Consider the following 16569-nt stretch of genomic DNA (forward strand, 5'->3'; position numbering starts at 1 on the left):
TCCGAGAACATGAGACAAGGACCCAGAGAATTATTGCTTCCTGGTAATACTAAATCAATACTAAATATAGAACATAAGCTTATTAGGCTTAAGGATCAGGACTATTTGTAAATAAGCCTGTGTTAAATGGTCTGGCTAACCACTAAAATGAAAATACCAGCAGTCTCCAGGACCTCTACAGTTTGAAATTACAAAAAGAACTCTAATGTAGTCATCCTGTTTTGTTGCCCCTCCTTAAAGACCTAATTATTTCATAAATATATGAAAAAAGAGTGAAAGAAAACATGATTAAAGATTGAGTTACTGGTACAACATTAAAGATTATTTTTGTAATGTTATACATCTGACAAATTAAAAAAAAAGTTGTTTGGCTAATGTTATAAACACCTAATTAGCACCAAAATGTGATTTTGAGAATTAGAAAAAAACTAATTTTCATGTGGCATCAATTCACCCTTGACTACATTCAATTTATTCTTTAAAAGATATTTTTATTGATTTCAGAGAGGAAGAGAAAGGGAGAGTGAGATGGAAACATCAATAATGAGAATCATTGATTGGCTGCCTCCTGCATGCCCCCTACTGGGGATCCAGCAACCGGGGCATGTGCCCTGACCAGGAATCAAACCATGATTTCCTTGTTCATAGGTCAACACTCAACCACTGAGCCATACCCAGCCAAGCAGTTTATTCTTTATTTAGAAACTTTTATGTTGATTGACCAGTGTAATTGAATATTAGTCACTTTGTCAACAATTTATGCATTCATTGGTTGCTTCTTGTGCTCTAAGGATGGAACCTGCACCGAAAGGTTGCTGGTTCCTTTCATGGTCAGGGTACATGCCCAAGTTGCCAGCTCAGTCCCTGGTAGGGCACGTGCAGGAGGCAGCCGATTAGCTCACATAGATGTTTCTCACTCTCCCTCTCCCTTCCTCTCTCTCTAAAAATCAATTCAAACATCTTTAAAACAAATAATACATACAAAACAAAACCTTTTAATTCTACCTTTTCACACATAAAATATAATGTCCAGTTTCTCAAAAATAATTAATATTCCACTTTGAGGTATATCCTATAAGGTCTTTATATAAAAATCAAAGCCTCATCGAATTTACTAAAAATGTGTATGATTTTTTTTTAAAGGTACCATATCTCTTTTCATTCAAAAGCACTCCTTTGGAGTGGGGAAGCAGGGAAGCTTAATCTCTAGAGATGGATTCTTTTTTACTTTATTTTTATTGTTGACATTAAAGATGTTCCCATTTTCCCCCCTGCCCCATCCTTTGCCCACCTTCAACCAATCCTCGCCCTCCCTATAGATGCCCTTTTAAATTGGTACACTTTTTTTTGGATCAAAACTTTAAATGTATACACTCTTTACTTCTGGAGCTTTAGTCTAAGACAGTGGACGGCAAACTCATTAGTCAACAGAGCTAAATATCAACAGTACAACGATTGAAATTTCTTTTGAGAGCCAAATTTTTTAAACTTAAACTTCTTCTAACACCACTTCTTCAAAATAGACTCGCCCAGGCCGTGTTATTTTGTGGAAGAGCCACACTCAAGGGGCCAAAGAGCCGCATGTGGCTCGCGAGCCACAGTTTGCCGACCACAGTCTAAGAAATTACTTGCATTAGAACATGAAGATATATGTGAGACATAGAACAATTCCAGTTCATTCATACACTGTGATACTGCTAAACAGAACGTGAGAAATCTAGTTGTACTGATGATACCTTGTAATGCTGTTCAAGTGAAGAAGACAAGGTGCAGGACTGTAGGTACAGTATGATCCTACTTGTGCTGAAAACATGTTTGTTATATATGCACACAAGCATTTAGAAGGCTGCACATCAAATACTGAGGAGTAGGCTTGTAGAAAAAGGAAATGTTCATATTTTGCTTTATATATCATTGTATATTTTAATTTTATACAATGAACATTTATTACTTTTTAAAATTTGAGGTAAAATTAACCCTTTTAAAGTGTATAATTTGTGGGTTTTAGTATACTCACAAAGTTGTATAACCATCACCACTATCTAATTTAAGACGTTTTCATCACCTCAAAAAGAAACACTGTACCTGTGAACAGCCATTTTTCATTCCTTCCTCCGCAGCCCCTGGAAACTACTAATCTGCATTCTGTCATTATGGACATGCCTATTCTGGACATTCCATATAAATGGAATCATATAATGTGACCTTTTGTGCCTGGCTTCTTAGTATAATGTTCCCAAGGTTCAACCATGTTGTAGCAGGCATCAGTATTTCATTTCTTTTTATGACTATACTAGAGGCCCAGTGCACGAATTCATGCACCAGTGGGGTCCCTCAGCCTCTCCTGCGGGATTGGGCCGAAACCAGCTCTCCAACATCCCCTGAGAGGTTCTGAATTGTGAGAGGGTGCAGGCCAGGCCAAGGGACCCCACCGGTGCATGATCAGGGCCGGGGAGGGACCGTGGGAGGGCTCCAGGGCATCCGGCCCATCTCGCTCAGTCCCGATTGGCCGGACCCCAGCAGCAAGCTAACTTACCAGTTGGAATGTCTGCCTCCTGGTGGTCAGTACATATCATAGCGACTGGTCGGCCGGTCGACTGTCTGCCCCCTGGTGATCAGTGCACGCATAGTGAGTGGTTGAGTGCCTTAGCATATCGTTAACATACTAGAGGCCCGGTGCACAAAATTCATGCAGGGGGGGGGGTCCCCTCAGCCCAGCCTGCACCCTCTCCAATTTGGAACCCCTCGGGGGATGTCCGACTGCCAGTTTAGGCCCAATCCCGGGAATCAGGCCTAAAACGGCAGTCAGACATCCCTCTCACAATTCTGGAATGCTGGCTCCTAATCGCTTACCTGCCGGCCTGCCTGGTCACCTCTAACTGCCATCCCCTGCTGGCCTGGTCACCCCTAACTTCCCCCCGCTGCTGGCCAGGTCGCCCCCAACTGCCCCCCCCATCAGCCTGGTTGCCCCCAACTGCCCCCCTCTGCCAGCCTGGTCGCCCCTAATTGCTCCCCCAGCGGGCCTGGTTGCCCCCAACTGTGCCCCCCCCCGCTAGCCTAGTCGTCCCTTACTGCCCCCCCTGCTAGCCTAATCACCCCCAACTGCCCCCCCGCCAGCCTGGTCACCCCCAACTGCCCCCCCCACCGGACTGGTTGCCTCTTACTGCCCCCCCTGCCAGCCTGGTCACCCCTCACAGCTCCCCCCTCCCACCGGCCTGGTCGGCCCACGCAGCCTGCTTGTTCAGTCAGTTGATCGTCTCTCACTAACCCCCCTGCCGGCCTGGTCGTAAGCAGCCATATTGTGAGGGTGTGACGGTCAATTTGCATATTACCTCTTTATTATATAGGATTATACTTTGATTGGTTGAACAGATGACCGGACACTTAGCATATTAGGTTTTTATTATATAGGATGTGAATTTTATAAATAAAAAAATCTATAAATAACTCTGATTTTAAAAGTACTCATAAACAGGAAAACCTTACCCTTTTGTACAAATCACTTTATAAAAACTCAACAGCTCAAAATCCAGTGTCCATATTAAACTACAGTTTATTTCTATTGCCATGTTCCTAACACTCCCTTGAATATCTACTCCATCAGGCCCCATTTTGCCCAGATGCATCTTCTCTGTCTCCCTGCCACTGCTCCCACTTCCAACATAAAAACACATTTATAGCTACAGAGAGGTAGGTATAGCCAAAGGTATAATGTGAATGTCTATGTATGTCTTATCTTTTGACAAGGACCCAGATCTGAATGACTGACTTGACTTCAGTACACTAACCATATACAGAACATGTCTTCTACAGTGTGATATTTTATAGTTTTCATCTTCTGAAAAAAAGTCAAGAATAAAATTTTTCCTTATGTCCTTAATGTAGTTATGTCATTATCTTAATAAGGCAAAATTATGTAACATGGCTTGATAAAGCAGCACTGTGTCTTCATAAAACTCTAATATCCTATATAATAAAGAGGTAATATGCAAATTGACTTTCACACCCTCACAAGATGGCTGCCTACAGCAGCCAGACCGGCAGGGGGGTTAGTGAGGGATGACTAAACGATTGAACAAGCAGGCTGCATGGGGCGACCAGGCTGGCAGGGGCATTAGTGAGGGACGACCAAATGACTGAACAGCAGGCTGCGTGGGGTGACCAGGTGGGCAGGGGGGTTAGTGAGGGACAACCAAACAACTGAACAAGCAGGCTGCGTGGGGCAGCCAGGCTGGCAGGGGGGTTAGTGAGGAACGACCAAACGATTGAACAAGCAGGCTGCGTGGGGCGACCAGACTGGCACGGGGGTTAGTGAGGGATGACCAAATGACTGAACAGCAGGCTGTGTGAGGAGACCAGGTGGGCAGGGGGGTTAGTGAGGGACGACCAAACAACTGAACAGCAGGCTGCGTGGGGCAACCAGGCTGGTGGGGGGGGGGGGCTGTGAGGAGTGACCATGCTGGCAGGGAGGCAGTTGGGGGTGACCAGGCCAGCTGAGGGTGGCAGTTGGGTGCAACCAGGCCAGCAGGGGGGGCAGTTAGGGGTGACCAGGCTGGCAGAGGGGGCCAGTTGGGGGTGACCAGGCCGGCAGGGGAGGGCAGTTGGGAGCGATTAGGCTGGCAGGGGGGGCAGTGAGGGGCAACTAGGTCAGGCGGGGGCAGTTGGGGGCGACCAGGCCAGCAGGGGCAGCAGTTAGGGGCAACTAGGCTGGCAGGGAGGGGGCAGTTGGGGGTGACCTGGCTGGCAGTGGGGGCTGTTAGGGGCAACCAGGCTGGCAGGGGGGGGAAGTTAGGTGCGATCAGGCCGGCACGCAGAGGCAGTGAGGGGTGATCAGGCCGGCAGGGGGTGTAGTTAGGGGCGACCAGGCAGGCAGGCAGGTGAGTGATTAGGAGCCAGCAGTCCAGGATTGTGAGAGGGATGTCCAACTGCCGGTTTAGGCCCGATCCCCAGGATTGGGCCTAAACTGGCAGTCAGACATCCCCCAAGGGGTCCCGGATTGGAGAGGGTGCAGGCTGGGCTGAGGGGACCCCCCACCCTATGCACGAATTTTATGCACTGGGCCTCTAGTATAAATATAAGATGGATTGGGCCCTGGCCAGGTGGATCAATTGGTTGAGCTTTGACTCATGTACTGAGAGTTCACTGGTTCAATTGCCAGTCAGGGCACATGTCTGGGTAGGGGGCTGGATAGTCAGTAGAGGACATGCAGGAGGCAGCCAATAGATGTCTTGCTCATCGATGTCTCTCTCTCTCTCTCTAAAAATCAGTAAAACAAATATATATATATTTTAAAAAGATGTCCCAGCCGGCGTAGCTGTGGTTGAGTGTTGACCTATGAACCTGGAGGTCACCATTTGATTCCTGGTCAGGGCACATGCCCAGGTTGTGGGCTTGAGCCCCTGTGTGGGGCATGCAGGAGGCAGCTGATCAATGATTCTTTCTCATCACTGATGTTTCTATCTCTCTCTCAATTTTAAAAATGTAAAAAAATAAAATAAAAACAAAAATTTGAAAAAATATAAATTGGGGTTTTCTCTTATAAAGATGAACTGGCCATTTGCTGGCCATAGAATTCTCCAAGAAATTCTACCAGATTTATGCTTTGGAATGTCCTCAGCAATTGCTGATGACTGCAGCTGAAAACCAAAACAAAGCAAAACACCAAACAAACAAACACAACAACCCAGTTGTCAATAGTTTCAATCAGCTAAAGAAAACCACATACATCCCTTCTCCATAATTTTATAGTGGTAATTAAAATGAAACTAAATAATGGATTTTACACACACACACACACACACACACACACACACACACACACGTGTGCGCAAAGTGCTATTAGGTAACATTTTCAGAAAAGCACACCATCAAATAGTTCCATCATTAATCAGAACCCATTGCTTGATATTTTCCCACCTCTTGAGTAGGAAGGCAGGTTGGGAATTGTGTGTATGGAATGAGCATATTCCACTAACTAAAACTTTTGATTTCTGACTTGGATATGATCAACTCAATATATGAGCACTGTACTAGAAGCAAGCTGTCCATGGTAAAGGGAGTAAATTTAAATCTATAAAGTGAAATCCCTTCATGACAAAGATATTAATCCTGTACCCTTATTACCAATCTGATTAACTATATTAGGAATATTGTTTTATTTTCAAAATCACCTTTTAACTAAGTTGTAGAGGATGTGATTTAGGCCATAGGTATCTGAATCATATAATAATAAGAGAACTAAGATGTAATGCAGTTCTATTGTACTTGAAAGATTGCTGTCTCTCCATGATAAAACCTTTTATGTTGTGAAACTTTGAACTAAACTGAAATTCAAGAAAGCAAGACTAAAAGGAACACAATACTATTGTTGTTACAAATAAGCTTCATTATACCCTTTCACAAAAAAGACATACATACAAACATGAAAGTCATAACTCATTTATTGAATGAATAGTATATGCAATACCAATAAAAGGAAGCTAATGCTACAAACTACAATTTTGAAAATAAAGCCAATATAATAGGAACAAAATATACATAACAAGCGAGGAATGTTTGATTTTGACCCCTAATGCATTCCTTATCTTTACAATTAACCTAAATGTCTGTTAGAACAAAACTATATACCTTGGTCTAACTTGAGCGCTTTTTTAAAAAAGCAACATTCTGGAAGAACACTTTTCTTTTGCTTTGAGATATTTAAGATTCACACATTTGTTCAAGTACATAGATTCTGATTCAACAGTAGATCTATATAGCTTGTTATTCTCTTAATATCTTGAGTAGCATGTACTCCTGAGCAAGTACTATCTGAAATTCTAAAATTGCTGACTTTTGAAATAAAATGTATCAGTTGTGGGTTTTTAATAAATTGAGATGAAAGTAAAATTCACTCCCCCCCCTCACCCCAGGAACAAAGAGCTCTTATTAAAGTATAGAAACTCAGGTCTATCTTTCTACTCTAAAGAACATTTCTTACTAACATTTCTGGTAAGGCAATAAATGCTCCAGAATAATCTTCAATATACGCTTGCAAAGATTACACTGTTTAATATCAATAACAAAAACAAAATAAAAATAGGAAAAAAAGAGAAAAGGAAAAAAGAAAAGTTGCTTTAAAATTTCAAGCTAAAATATGCGTAAAACACAGTCATGGCAGTATTTTTTGAAATGATGTAAATGTTATATACTTATCAAATAATGTCATGCTTATTAAAACTACAGTTAAGGACTTAAGAGATGAACAGTAAATACAATGCTGAGGTCCATTTTTCTAAATATTCATACCACAATGTACTACCCAGAAGATGATGATGCTACTTGGGAACATAAGTACTGTACAATTTTTACATTGTAAGGCACTTTTACTCAGCATGTGACAAATATGGATAGAAAATAAAAGTATCAGAGGTTTACAATCAAAGTTGATTTTTTCATGTGACTTCAATTTACATTTCAATTTTTAATGAAAGACTATTTAGCCAATCACACCACAGTGAGAAAAATAGGTAGCCAGCCACTTACCTAGCCAACCAAAAGGTAAAGTGCTATTCTGGTTGCTAGTGGCAGAGAAAGGGTTGAACAAACCCATACAAAGTCATACACTGGATTACATAACAAATCCATCAACTAACAACTATAGTATTTGAAGTCCATTACATGATTATTGACTGGCCATTATTACCCCTGGCACCTTCCATTTTCCCTAAAAACATCATTACAGTAGTTGTCCAAAAATGAAGGTGCTCTATTGTTTCACGGGTAAATCGATGGCATACAATGTAAAAAGGATCTAGACACAGTGATTCAAAGATTTAAAATAATGGGTTTCAAGCTGCTGTAAGGAAATAAAGTACAGATCCTTTGGGAAAAGTCACATAGCTTGGTAAACAAACATCTTGATCTGTCGTTGCACTTCAAGTCATGGTGAATTTTGTAAATTCATCACATACACACAAAAAATCCAATGGCATATTTAGAGCAAGAAGAGCAAAACATATAGGGAGAGCAACCCACTACTAAAGCTAGTTTCCTTCTAAAAATAATAAAAAATGGTTAAAATAAAGCAATCATCGAGTCCCTTGATTTAAGCAAATGTGTGAATACACACTTGACAAATGTGTCTTTAAGGGACTAGCAGTTAAAAAAATCAGTCATTAAGCACAGTGTAATTTTCCACCTGTTATATCTTAAAAATGGTTTCCCATAAGATACAAAATACCTTGATGCACAGTCATGTTAACATGTTTTTTTCTTGTTTGCTAATTTGCTTTAATGTGGTAGGTTAACTAATCATTCAGAAATCCCTACCCTTGATAATGAGGTGTTATGGTAATATTAGGCAGATCACAACTAAAGTTTTTGGTTTTGCCATAAAGAAATATATAAATGTGCTTCAGAAGATAAATGGAAGAAAGTATCACTAGCTAGAAATGCCAGTGTGAAAATCCTTTCTGAAAGGCTGGATTCTTAGGCTTTGAGAAACAATCCTGATGATCCATAAAACAACACCGAGCCCTACTAGAGGAAAAGTAGGGCACAAAAGCCAATTTAATAGATAAGCAAAGCACTGAATGAAAACATTAAAAAATATTAAATAAAGTTTCTAACATAGTGGTCACAAAATTAAAAAAATAAATACTGTTTTATGCAAAGACTGTTTTTTACTCCTAGAGCACATGAGACCTCCTTACATACTTTGGGCCAATATATGAAGTGTTCCACACAACACGGCACTTGAGAGGAATGGGTTTCAGACATGGTGGCTAAAGTCCTTAGTGAGTGGTAACCCTTTAAATCTTAAAGAGGTTTAATTTGTTGTTGCCAAATGTTAGTTTAAACTTGAAAGGATCCAATAATTTTGCTAGAAGCTCTTTGTATAACATGAAAAAAGAAGAGGTTTACTGTCAAGAGGATTTTGGCATAAGCACTGGAGCTCATAGCTTATAATCACCAGTTGCTCGAGTCCATGCTGGTCAGTGAGAACAACTTTACAGGAACCAAATGAAATGCTTTAGCACACTTCTTGGAAGAAATATTTAGCAGTTGCTGTCAAAGCCAAGAGAAAAAGAAAGTTCTCTTCATTTCTAGCCTTCATTACTTGAGTGTGAAAAAAAATTCACAAATTCCCATGTGTTGCGACCAGAGGCGTGTTTGCACTGTAAAGTGAAATTTGCTTATGCTTCCCCTTGAGTATGAATCCACTAAACAAACTCAGACTTCTAAACAGAACTTTGTTCAGTACAGAAATATAGCTTACGTCATTGCAATATCTGCTTTAACTGTTGACACTATACACAGGGTTAATAGTGTTTCAATTGCTTCCCAGAAACTGCAAACTACAGCTATGTAATATCAACATGTCAAACTCTGCCATCTAGTGAAGAAGGCTCATAAAACAAACAAGACATTTTTAGGCAGTTCAATGAAGGATCTAAGAGTTGGGCAGTAAAAAGTTACAAACCCTTGATTTTAGAAAACAGTGAAAAGAGAATAGTAGTTATGGATGTCTTATTCATTCCCAGTTTTCTAACTCTGTCCCATGAACCTGTTTAAAAGATGATAAAAAAATGTAAAATATGATGCTTGAGGGGAACACAATAAATATAATGTTATTGAGGAGGGAGGTTATTTTACTGATTTGACATTACAATTACATTTATTGATAAAGCAGATAGCTTGTTTTTACTGTTACAAAATCCGCTAGTTTAAAAAACTATGCAAGCTCACACAGTCCTCAGCATTCTAGTGACATGCTCAATTAAACATAATAGCATTAAAAAAATCATACCGCACACCATTACTTCAACATGTTTTTATCAATGTGTATTGTATTCTGACAATAGATCCGATATAATTAACTTTCATACCTAGTTTCCATTAAGTTGCTGCTGAGTTAGTCGTTGCTGATCAATTTCTAATCTTCCCCGGCTTTTACTCTCTCGTTCCTCATCTTCTTCATCTCTTTCATCATTTCCACTATGATTTTTACAATATAGTCTACAATGATGAAAGATTAAAAAAACTCAAATTTTTGCTTTTGTTCATGAGAATATATTTATGTCATTAGTGGATGAGGTTGGTGCCCATTTAAAATATGGGTTTCCTCATTCACCCTTAAAAACACTTCACAATTAGTTACATACAGGTCCATTTCTATCTAAAGCAGTGGTTCTCAACCTTCCTAATGCCTCGACCCTTTAATACATTTCCTCATGTTGTGGTGACCCCCAACCATAAAATTATTTTCGTTGCTACTTCATAACTGCAATTTTGCTACTGTTATGAATCGTAATGCAAATATCTGTGTTTTCCAATGGTCTTAGGCTCTACAGCAGTGGCTCTCAACCTGTGGGTTGGCCGCTGCAGTGCATGTCATAGCGACTGGCCATTCTGGTCGTTCCACTGTTTCGGTTGCTTGGCATATATATATATTGCTTTCTGTTCAAGATCTCATGTGACAATTTTATTCAAACTCTTCAAATGCCTTTTCATTATTAGTGTACTGGTCTTCATTAGAATAACTTTAAGAATCACCTGACAGTTTTCCAGGAACTGCATTTGGATATGTCTCTTTTAATCTAGACTGGTTCCTCCAAAAAATTTCCCCCATGATACTCTTTTGAGAAGAGTTAGATTAGACACATTGTCAGCTATACCACATTCTGGATTTGTCTAATTGTGGTACTGTTATTTGGTTCTCCCTCACACTATATTTCCTATGAACTGGAAATAAAGCCCAAGGGCTTGGTTAGCTTTAGGTTCAATTCTTTGTATGCAATTCTGCATACTTCAGGAGGCATGTAATTTCAGAATGTTCCATTTTAGTGATGCTGTTTGATCATTTGGTAAGGTGGTGGTGACAGCCAGAGTGATCCATTGTAAAGATAGGTTTTCCCCTTTAAAATTAGTAAATAATCTCTGGAGTGATACTTTGACATCATGTAGCTCCAACAATCTTTTATTTGGACTCAGAAGACACAGTATAATTGAAATTCATTTTTTTTTAAATGAAAATAGCAATGCAGGCGATTTTGGACCAGGGGTTAGGCCACTTTAATGTATATGTACCAATATATTTTTTTATAGCTAACCAACCCTACTATAATCAAAGGATGGGCTGATCTGAGTTTAGTTTTAGATAAATTACAATATGTGCTGCATAACAACGTTTAGGTCTATGACAGACCACATATAGGAAGGTGCTCCCATAAGATTATAATGTAGCTGAAAAATTCCTATCGCCTAGTGACATCATAGCCACCATAATATCATAATGCAACACATTCTTCATGTTTGTGGTGATAACGGTGTAAACAAACTTACTGTGCTGCCAGTTGTATAAAAATCTATATTATAAAAACCCAGTGGCCCTAATGCTGTAACGACCAAAGACCAGCGCGAGTGGGCGGGGCTGTGAGTGTGGTGGTGGGGGGGGTGCAGGTGGGTGGGGCCATGCAATTTCACGCGCTGGGCTTCTAGTATAGCACATAATTATGTATAGTACTTAACAATTGATAATAATAAAGGACTATGTTACTGGTTTTTATATTTACTATACTATACTTTTTATTGTTAAGTTAGAGTGTACTCTTTCCACTTATTAAAAGAAAGTTTGCTGTAAAATAGTATGTTGTATTACGCAGGCAGCAGCCTCATACATCTCATGTTTACAGTGTCTCTTGATTGCATCATTTTCTCTTGTGCTTGTTTTAATCTTGTGTTGTTTTATAGAGTAACATGCTGTACATGCTTGTAGCCTAGGAGCAATAGGCCATAACATATAACCCAGGTGTGTAGTACACTATACCATCTAGGTTTGTATAAGTGCAGTCTATGATTTTTGTACAAGATGAAATTGCCTAGCTACCCATTTCTCAGAACATATTCACATCCTTAGGTGGCGCATGACTGTACACAAGATGAGAAGATAGACTAATTCTTAAAAAATGTTCAGTGGATGCCCTCTTGTGGTCAGCAATGGATAAAAGATGATCATACAGGAATTCATCAGCCACAAATGATCTAGAACTGAGTTTAACATGAGAAGTTTCTAACATGTACATAGAATAAAAGGTAGGCATGGGTTGTGGGGGAACAACAATAACAACTGACTTCTGTCCTAGTTTTGCTCATTACTCTTTTATTTTCAAAACTAGAGGTCCATGCATGAAATTCATGCACGGGGTGGGGGAGGAGGGTCTCTCAGCCTGGCCAGCACCCTCTCCAATCCGGGACCCCTCAAGGGATGTCCGACTGCTGGCAGTTGGACATCTCTCTTGCAATCTGGGACCACTGGCTCCTAACCGCTCGCCTGCCTGCCTGCCTGATCACCCCTAACCACCTCTGCCTGCCGGCCTGATGCCCCTAACTGCTCCCTTGCTGGCCTGATCACCCACTAAATTCTCCCCTGCCAGCCTGATTGCCCCCTAACCGCCTCTGCCTGCCAGCCTGATTGCCCCCTAACTGCTCCCCTGCCGGCCTGCCTGATCACCCCTAACCACCTCTGCCTGCCGGCCTGATAGCCCCTAATTGCCCTCCCCTGCTGGCCTGATCACCCCTAATTGTCCTCCCCTGGTAGCCTGATCACCCCTAACTGACCTCCCCTGCTGGCCTGATCGCCCCTAACTGCCTCTGCCTGCCAGCCTGATCGCCCCCTAACTGCTCCCCTACCGATCTGATTGGCCCCTAACTGCTCCCCTGCCAGCCTGATTGCCCCCTAACAGCTCCCCTGGCGGCCTGATAGCCCCTAATTACCCTCCCCTGCTGACCTGATTGCCCCCTAACTGCCCTTCCCTGCTGGCCTGATCGACCTCTAACTGTCCTCCTCTCCCGGCCTGATCGCCCCCTAACTGCTCTCCTTTGCCGGCCTAATCACCTGTAACTGCCTCTGCCTTAGCCCCTAACACCATGGCTTTGTCCGGAAGGAGGTCCGGAAGATGTCTGGTCTAATTAGCATATTAACCTTTTATTAGTATAGACTTTTCCAAAGAACTATGGAGAATTTGTACTCTTTAAACACTGAACATTGGGAATCATGAGTTCAAATATCAAGAGTGAGATTCCTACATACTGCAGCTATGAAGTATCTTCCCCAAAATATAACCTGAATATAATTAAACCTCTGAACCAACTTACAGTTTATGGGAAATATGGAGGGGTAGAGAAATGAGGTAATGGCCTCATTAAAAAAGCAAATAGAGCCCAACTTGCCATGGTTCAATGGCTAAGCATTGACCTATGAACTAGGAGGTCACAGGTTGATTCCTGGTCAGGGCACATGCCCGGGTTACAGGTTCGATCCCCAGTGTGGGGTGTGCAGGAGGCAGCCAATCAATGATATTCCCTCTTCATTGATGTTTCTCTCTTTCTCTCTCTCCCTCTCCCTTCCTCTCTGAAATCAATAAAAAATATATATATTTTTAAAAAGCAAATAGAAAAATCTAGAATGTAAGACTTTTAGAGGACAACTTATTGAGGTTCTTCAACAAGTAGGGGAAAAAGTTGACATGGAACAGAGATTTCTCTAAATTAAGAGAGACTCAAGAGACACATCCATCAAATGCAATGTATGTATTGAGCTTTGAGCAAAGCAAATCTAAAAAGATACTTTTAAGACAATTGGAGAAATGTGATCTGAATATGAGATGATGCGAAGAACTTATTTTAAAAAGTATGACAATGGCATAGTGATTAAGTAAGGAACACCCATATTTTAAAGAGATGCATACTGAAGTATGTAGGGATAAAATGACAAAATCTGGGATTCTGCTTTAATATACCCCAGATCAGCTGCTGCCAACCTTTCGGACCTCACGGACCACCAGTGGTCCGTGGGCCACCAGTTGGCGACTGCTGCCCTATATAATATGCTTTAATCTGGGTATATTAAAGCATAGATGAAACAATTATGACAATAACTTAGTGCCCCTGAGATAGGGAGTTATGTAGTATTTTATTTTATTTATTTTATTTATTTATTTTTTTAAATATATTTTATTGGTTTTTTACAGAGAGGAAGAGAGAGGGATAGAGAGTTAGAAACATCGATCAGCTGCCTCTTGCACACCCCCTACTGGGGATGTGCCCGCAACCAAGGTACATGCCCTTGACCGAATCGAACCTGCGACCCTTGAGTCCGCAGGCCGACGCTCTATCCACTGAGCCAAACCGGTTTCGGCTAGTATTTTATTTTTGTATACTTTTGAATTTTTTTTATAATAGAGTTTTATCTAAAAGGATAAGCCCTTTGTTATTAAAACAAATTTTAATCTTTTTATGGGATTATTTTTTTCACTCAAGTACTATTTCTCATGGGCCCATTACATGTCCTTCACCAGTCTAGACATCAAGGCCACAGCTTTCGATTGGTCAAACAAGATCACTGCTGTCACAAAACTTACTTTTTTTATGGTGGGAGATTGACATTTAAAAAATACATATTTAAATAGTTTAAAAATAAAGATAATAAAATAGGATTAAAAACAATCATTATTTGTGGGGAAGCATGGGACTTGGTTGGAAAGTCTGTAGGAGGATTCTTTGAAAGGTCGGAGGCCCCTAGGGGAACCTTGCCAAAAGCAGCAGACCCTGCCTTGACTTTTTCAAACAAGTCTGAGCCTCTGGGTGTTTTACTGGAATCTTTTTTTAAAAAAATATATTTTATTGATTTTTTACAGAGAGGAAAGGAGAGGGATAGAGAGTTAGAAACATCGATGAGAGAGAAACATCGATCAGCTGCCTCCTGCACACCCCCCACTGGGGATGTGCCCGCAACCAAGGTACATGCCCTTGACTGGAATCGAACCTGGGACCCTTCAGTCCGCAGGCAGACGCTCTATCCACCGAGCCAAACCAGTCAGGGCATTACTGGAATCTTTATGTTTAGACTCCAGACGTCCTTGCTTAAAGGACAGTGCAGATGTGTGTTTTCTCAATGATATTTATCCTGCTAATAGCATCTAAAAGTTAATTTTAGTTCAAGCTGTTGCTACAGTAAAAGCCTAAGGAGGCAGGTGAATGGGGCTGTCTGGTTCCTTTAGCCAGGCAGTCCCTTAGCCCTCTCTTTCACAGAAATGTGTGTCAGAGTAATTATTCATCCGTCGCTCAGGGTCTGCTGGTCAGCCCCGGCAACTATATAATCTTCCCTTGCCTTTTAAATATGAATATATTCAGGATCCAGAAAAGGCTGGTTAAAACAAGCTACATAGAATGAAGACACTTCATTCAGAAATATTCCTCCTTGTATTTCCTATTTACCTATGCTTCTTTCCCTAAAGTACTGTATACATATGGACTATCATTTGAACTAATGGTCTCTATGATAAAATAATCTGGAATCCACATTATAAGCAGATTTTAGAAACAAATTTAAATGTAAAAAAATAAAAAGAGCCATTTAAATCATCATGGATCCTAGTGCAAATATTTTTGTTTAGAGATGGTCTCTGCAACATGGTTTTCTAATAGGTAAAAAGTAAAAACTACCTAAATGTCTAAGAAAGGAGTTGATTAAACAATCTGATATACCAATGCAATGGAATATCATGCAACCATTAAAATGGTGATGTAAAACTAATGTCACAGAAAAAATGTCTTGGGGATAGTAAGTGGAAAACAGATTTTATAAAACAGTATAATAAAATCTTGTTTTTATAAATATACATATATTTATGATCACACAAATGTCTGAAGAAAGTATTCCAAGATTTAAAATTGTTATTTCTGGTGATAGAATTAAAGTTGACATTAAGTGTTTCTCCTTATCTATATTTTTCATTTTCCCCCCAAAATAAAAACAGATAACTCTTATAATAAAAAATACCTAAATAAAATTTAAATATACAAATTCTCCATATATCGGATTTTAAAGCTTAAAGGGGTCTGTTATTTTAAAATATTAATGGCTACTTTAAATAATGATGTATTAGTCATAAAACTATCCAAATACCACAGTATAAAAGAGAATATAAAGTTGCCTCTTCACCTCCATCCCTCTGCAATGAATGAGAGGTAACAACTGTTTACTGAATAAACAAATTTTTCTATGTATACGAAAATATACACATATATTGTACACATCTACAACTTATTTCCCCCCTTACTCTATCACAGAAATACCTCTTCACAACTCTATACATGGAGCTACTTCATTCCTTAACTGCTGCATAGTATTCCACTAAATGCATTAACTAAAATTTAAGTCTCCTAATGAACATTCTGGTTTATTTTGCTATTGAGGGTAAAAGATTAGCAAAAATCTTTTCCCATTCTGCATGAGAATTTCACCTTTGGTTAACTCTCTGGCTCTGTTCCACTGGCAACTTTGAAAAATGGATGGGTGTCAACTATTTTACTAAGCTATGTTACCCTCAAATTGGTAGACTCTATCTTCACTGGGAGAATTATAAATATTCTGATAAGAAGCCATCTTTGGTTCTCTTTATGATATAACCTGAAAATTACCTATGCCTATATAACTTATAAGAGGCACTGGCTATGATGGGGTATGAGGCTTTTAAGCCAAGGTGGTGGAACCCATGCCCACTCCCTGTGGATCAGGTTTTATTA

General features: G+C 40.2%; 1 protein-coding gene across 5 annotated transcripts in view; it reads right to left on the reverse strand.

Annotated features, from left to right (window-relative positions):
• Positions 1–6433: 6433 nt before the first annotated feature.
• Positions 6434–16569, reverse strand: part of PHF6 (PHD finger protein 6) — an 86057-nt gene continuing 75921 nt past the window's right edge. For 2 of the 5 annotated variants that reach the window (XM_079764317.1, XM_079764318.1), the window contains one exon: positions 6435–9999. In XM_079764317.1, the coding sequence (XP_079620443.1) occupies positions 9870–9999 (130 nt within the window). In that variant the 3' untranslated portion in view covers positions 6435–9869. Of the gene's footprint in view, positions 10000–16569 lie in introns of all 5 variants that reach the window. The other 3 variants (XM_079764316.1, XM_079764319.1, XM_079764320.1) reach the window with 3 other exon arrangements.

The sequence above is a fragment of the Cnephaeus nilssonii genome, assembly GCF_951640355.1.
Source record: "Cnephaeus nilssonii genome assembly, chromosome: X".
Classification (NCBI taxonomy): domain Eukaryota; kingdom Metazoa; phylum Chordata; class Mammalia; order Chiroptera; family Vespertilionidae; genus Cnephaeus; species Cnephaeus nilssonii.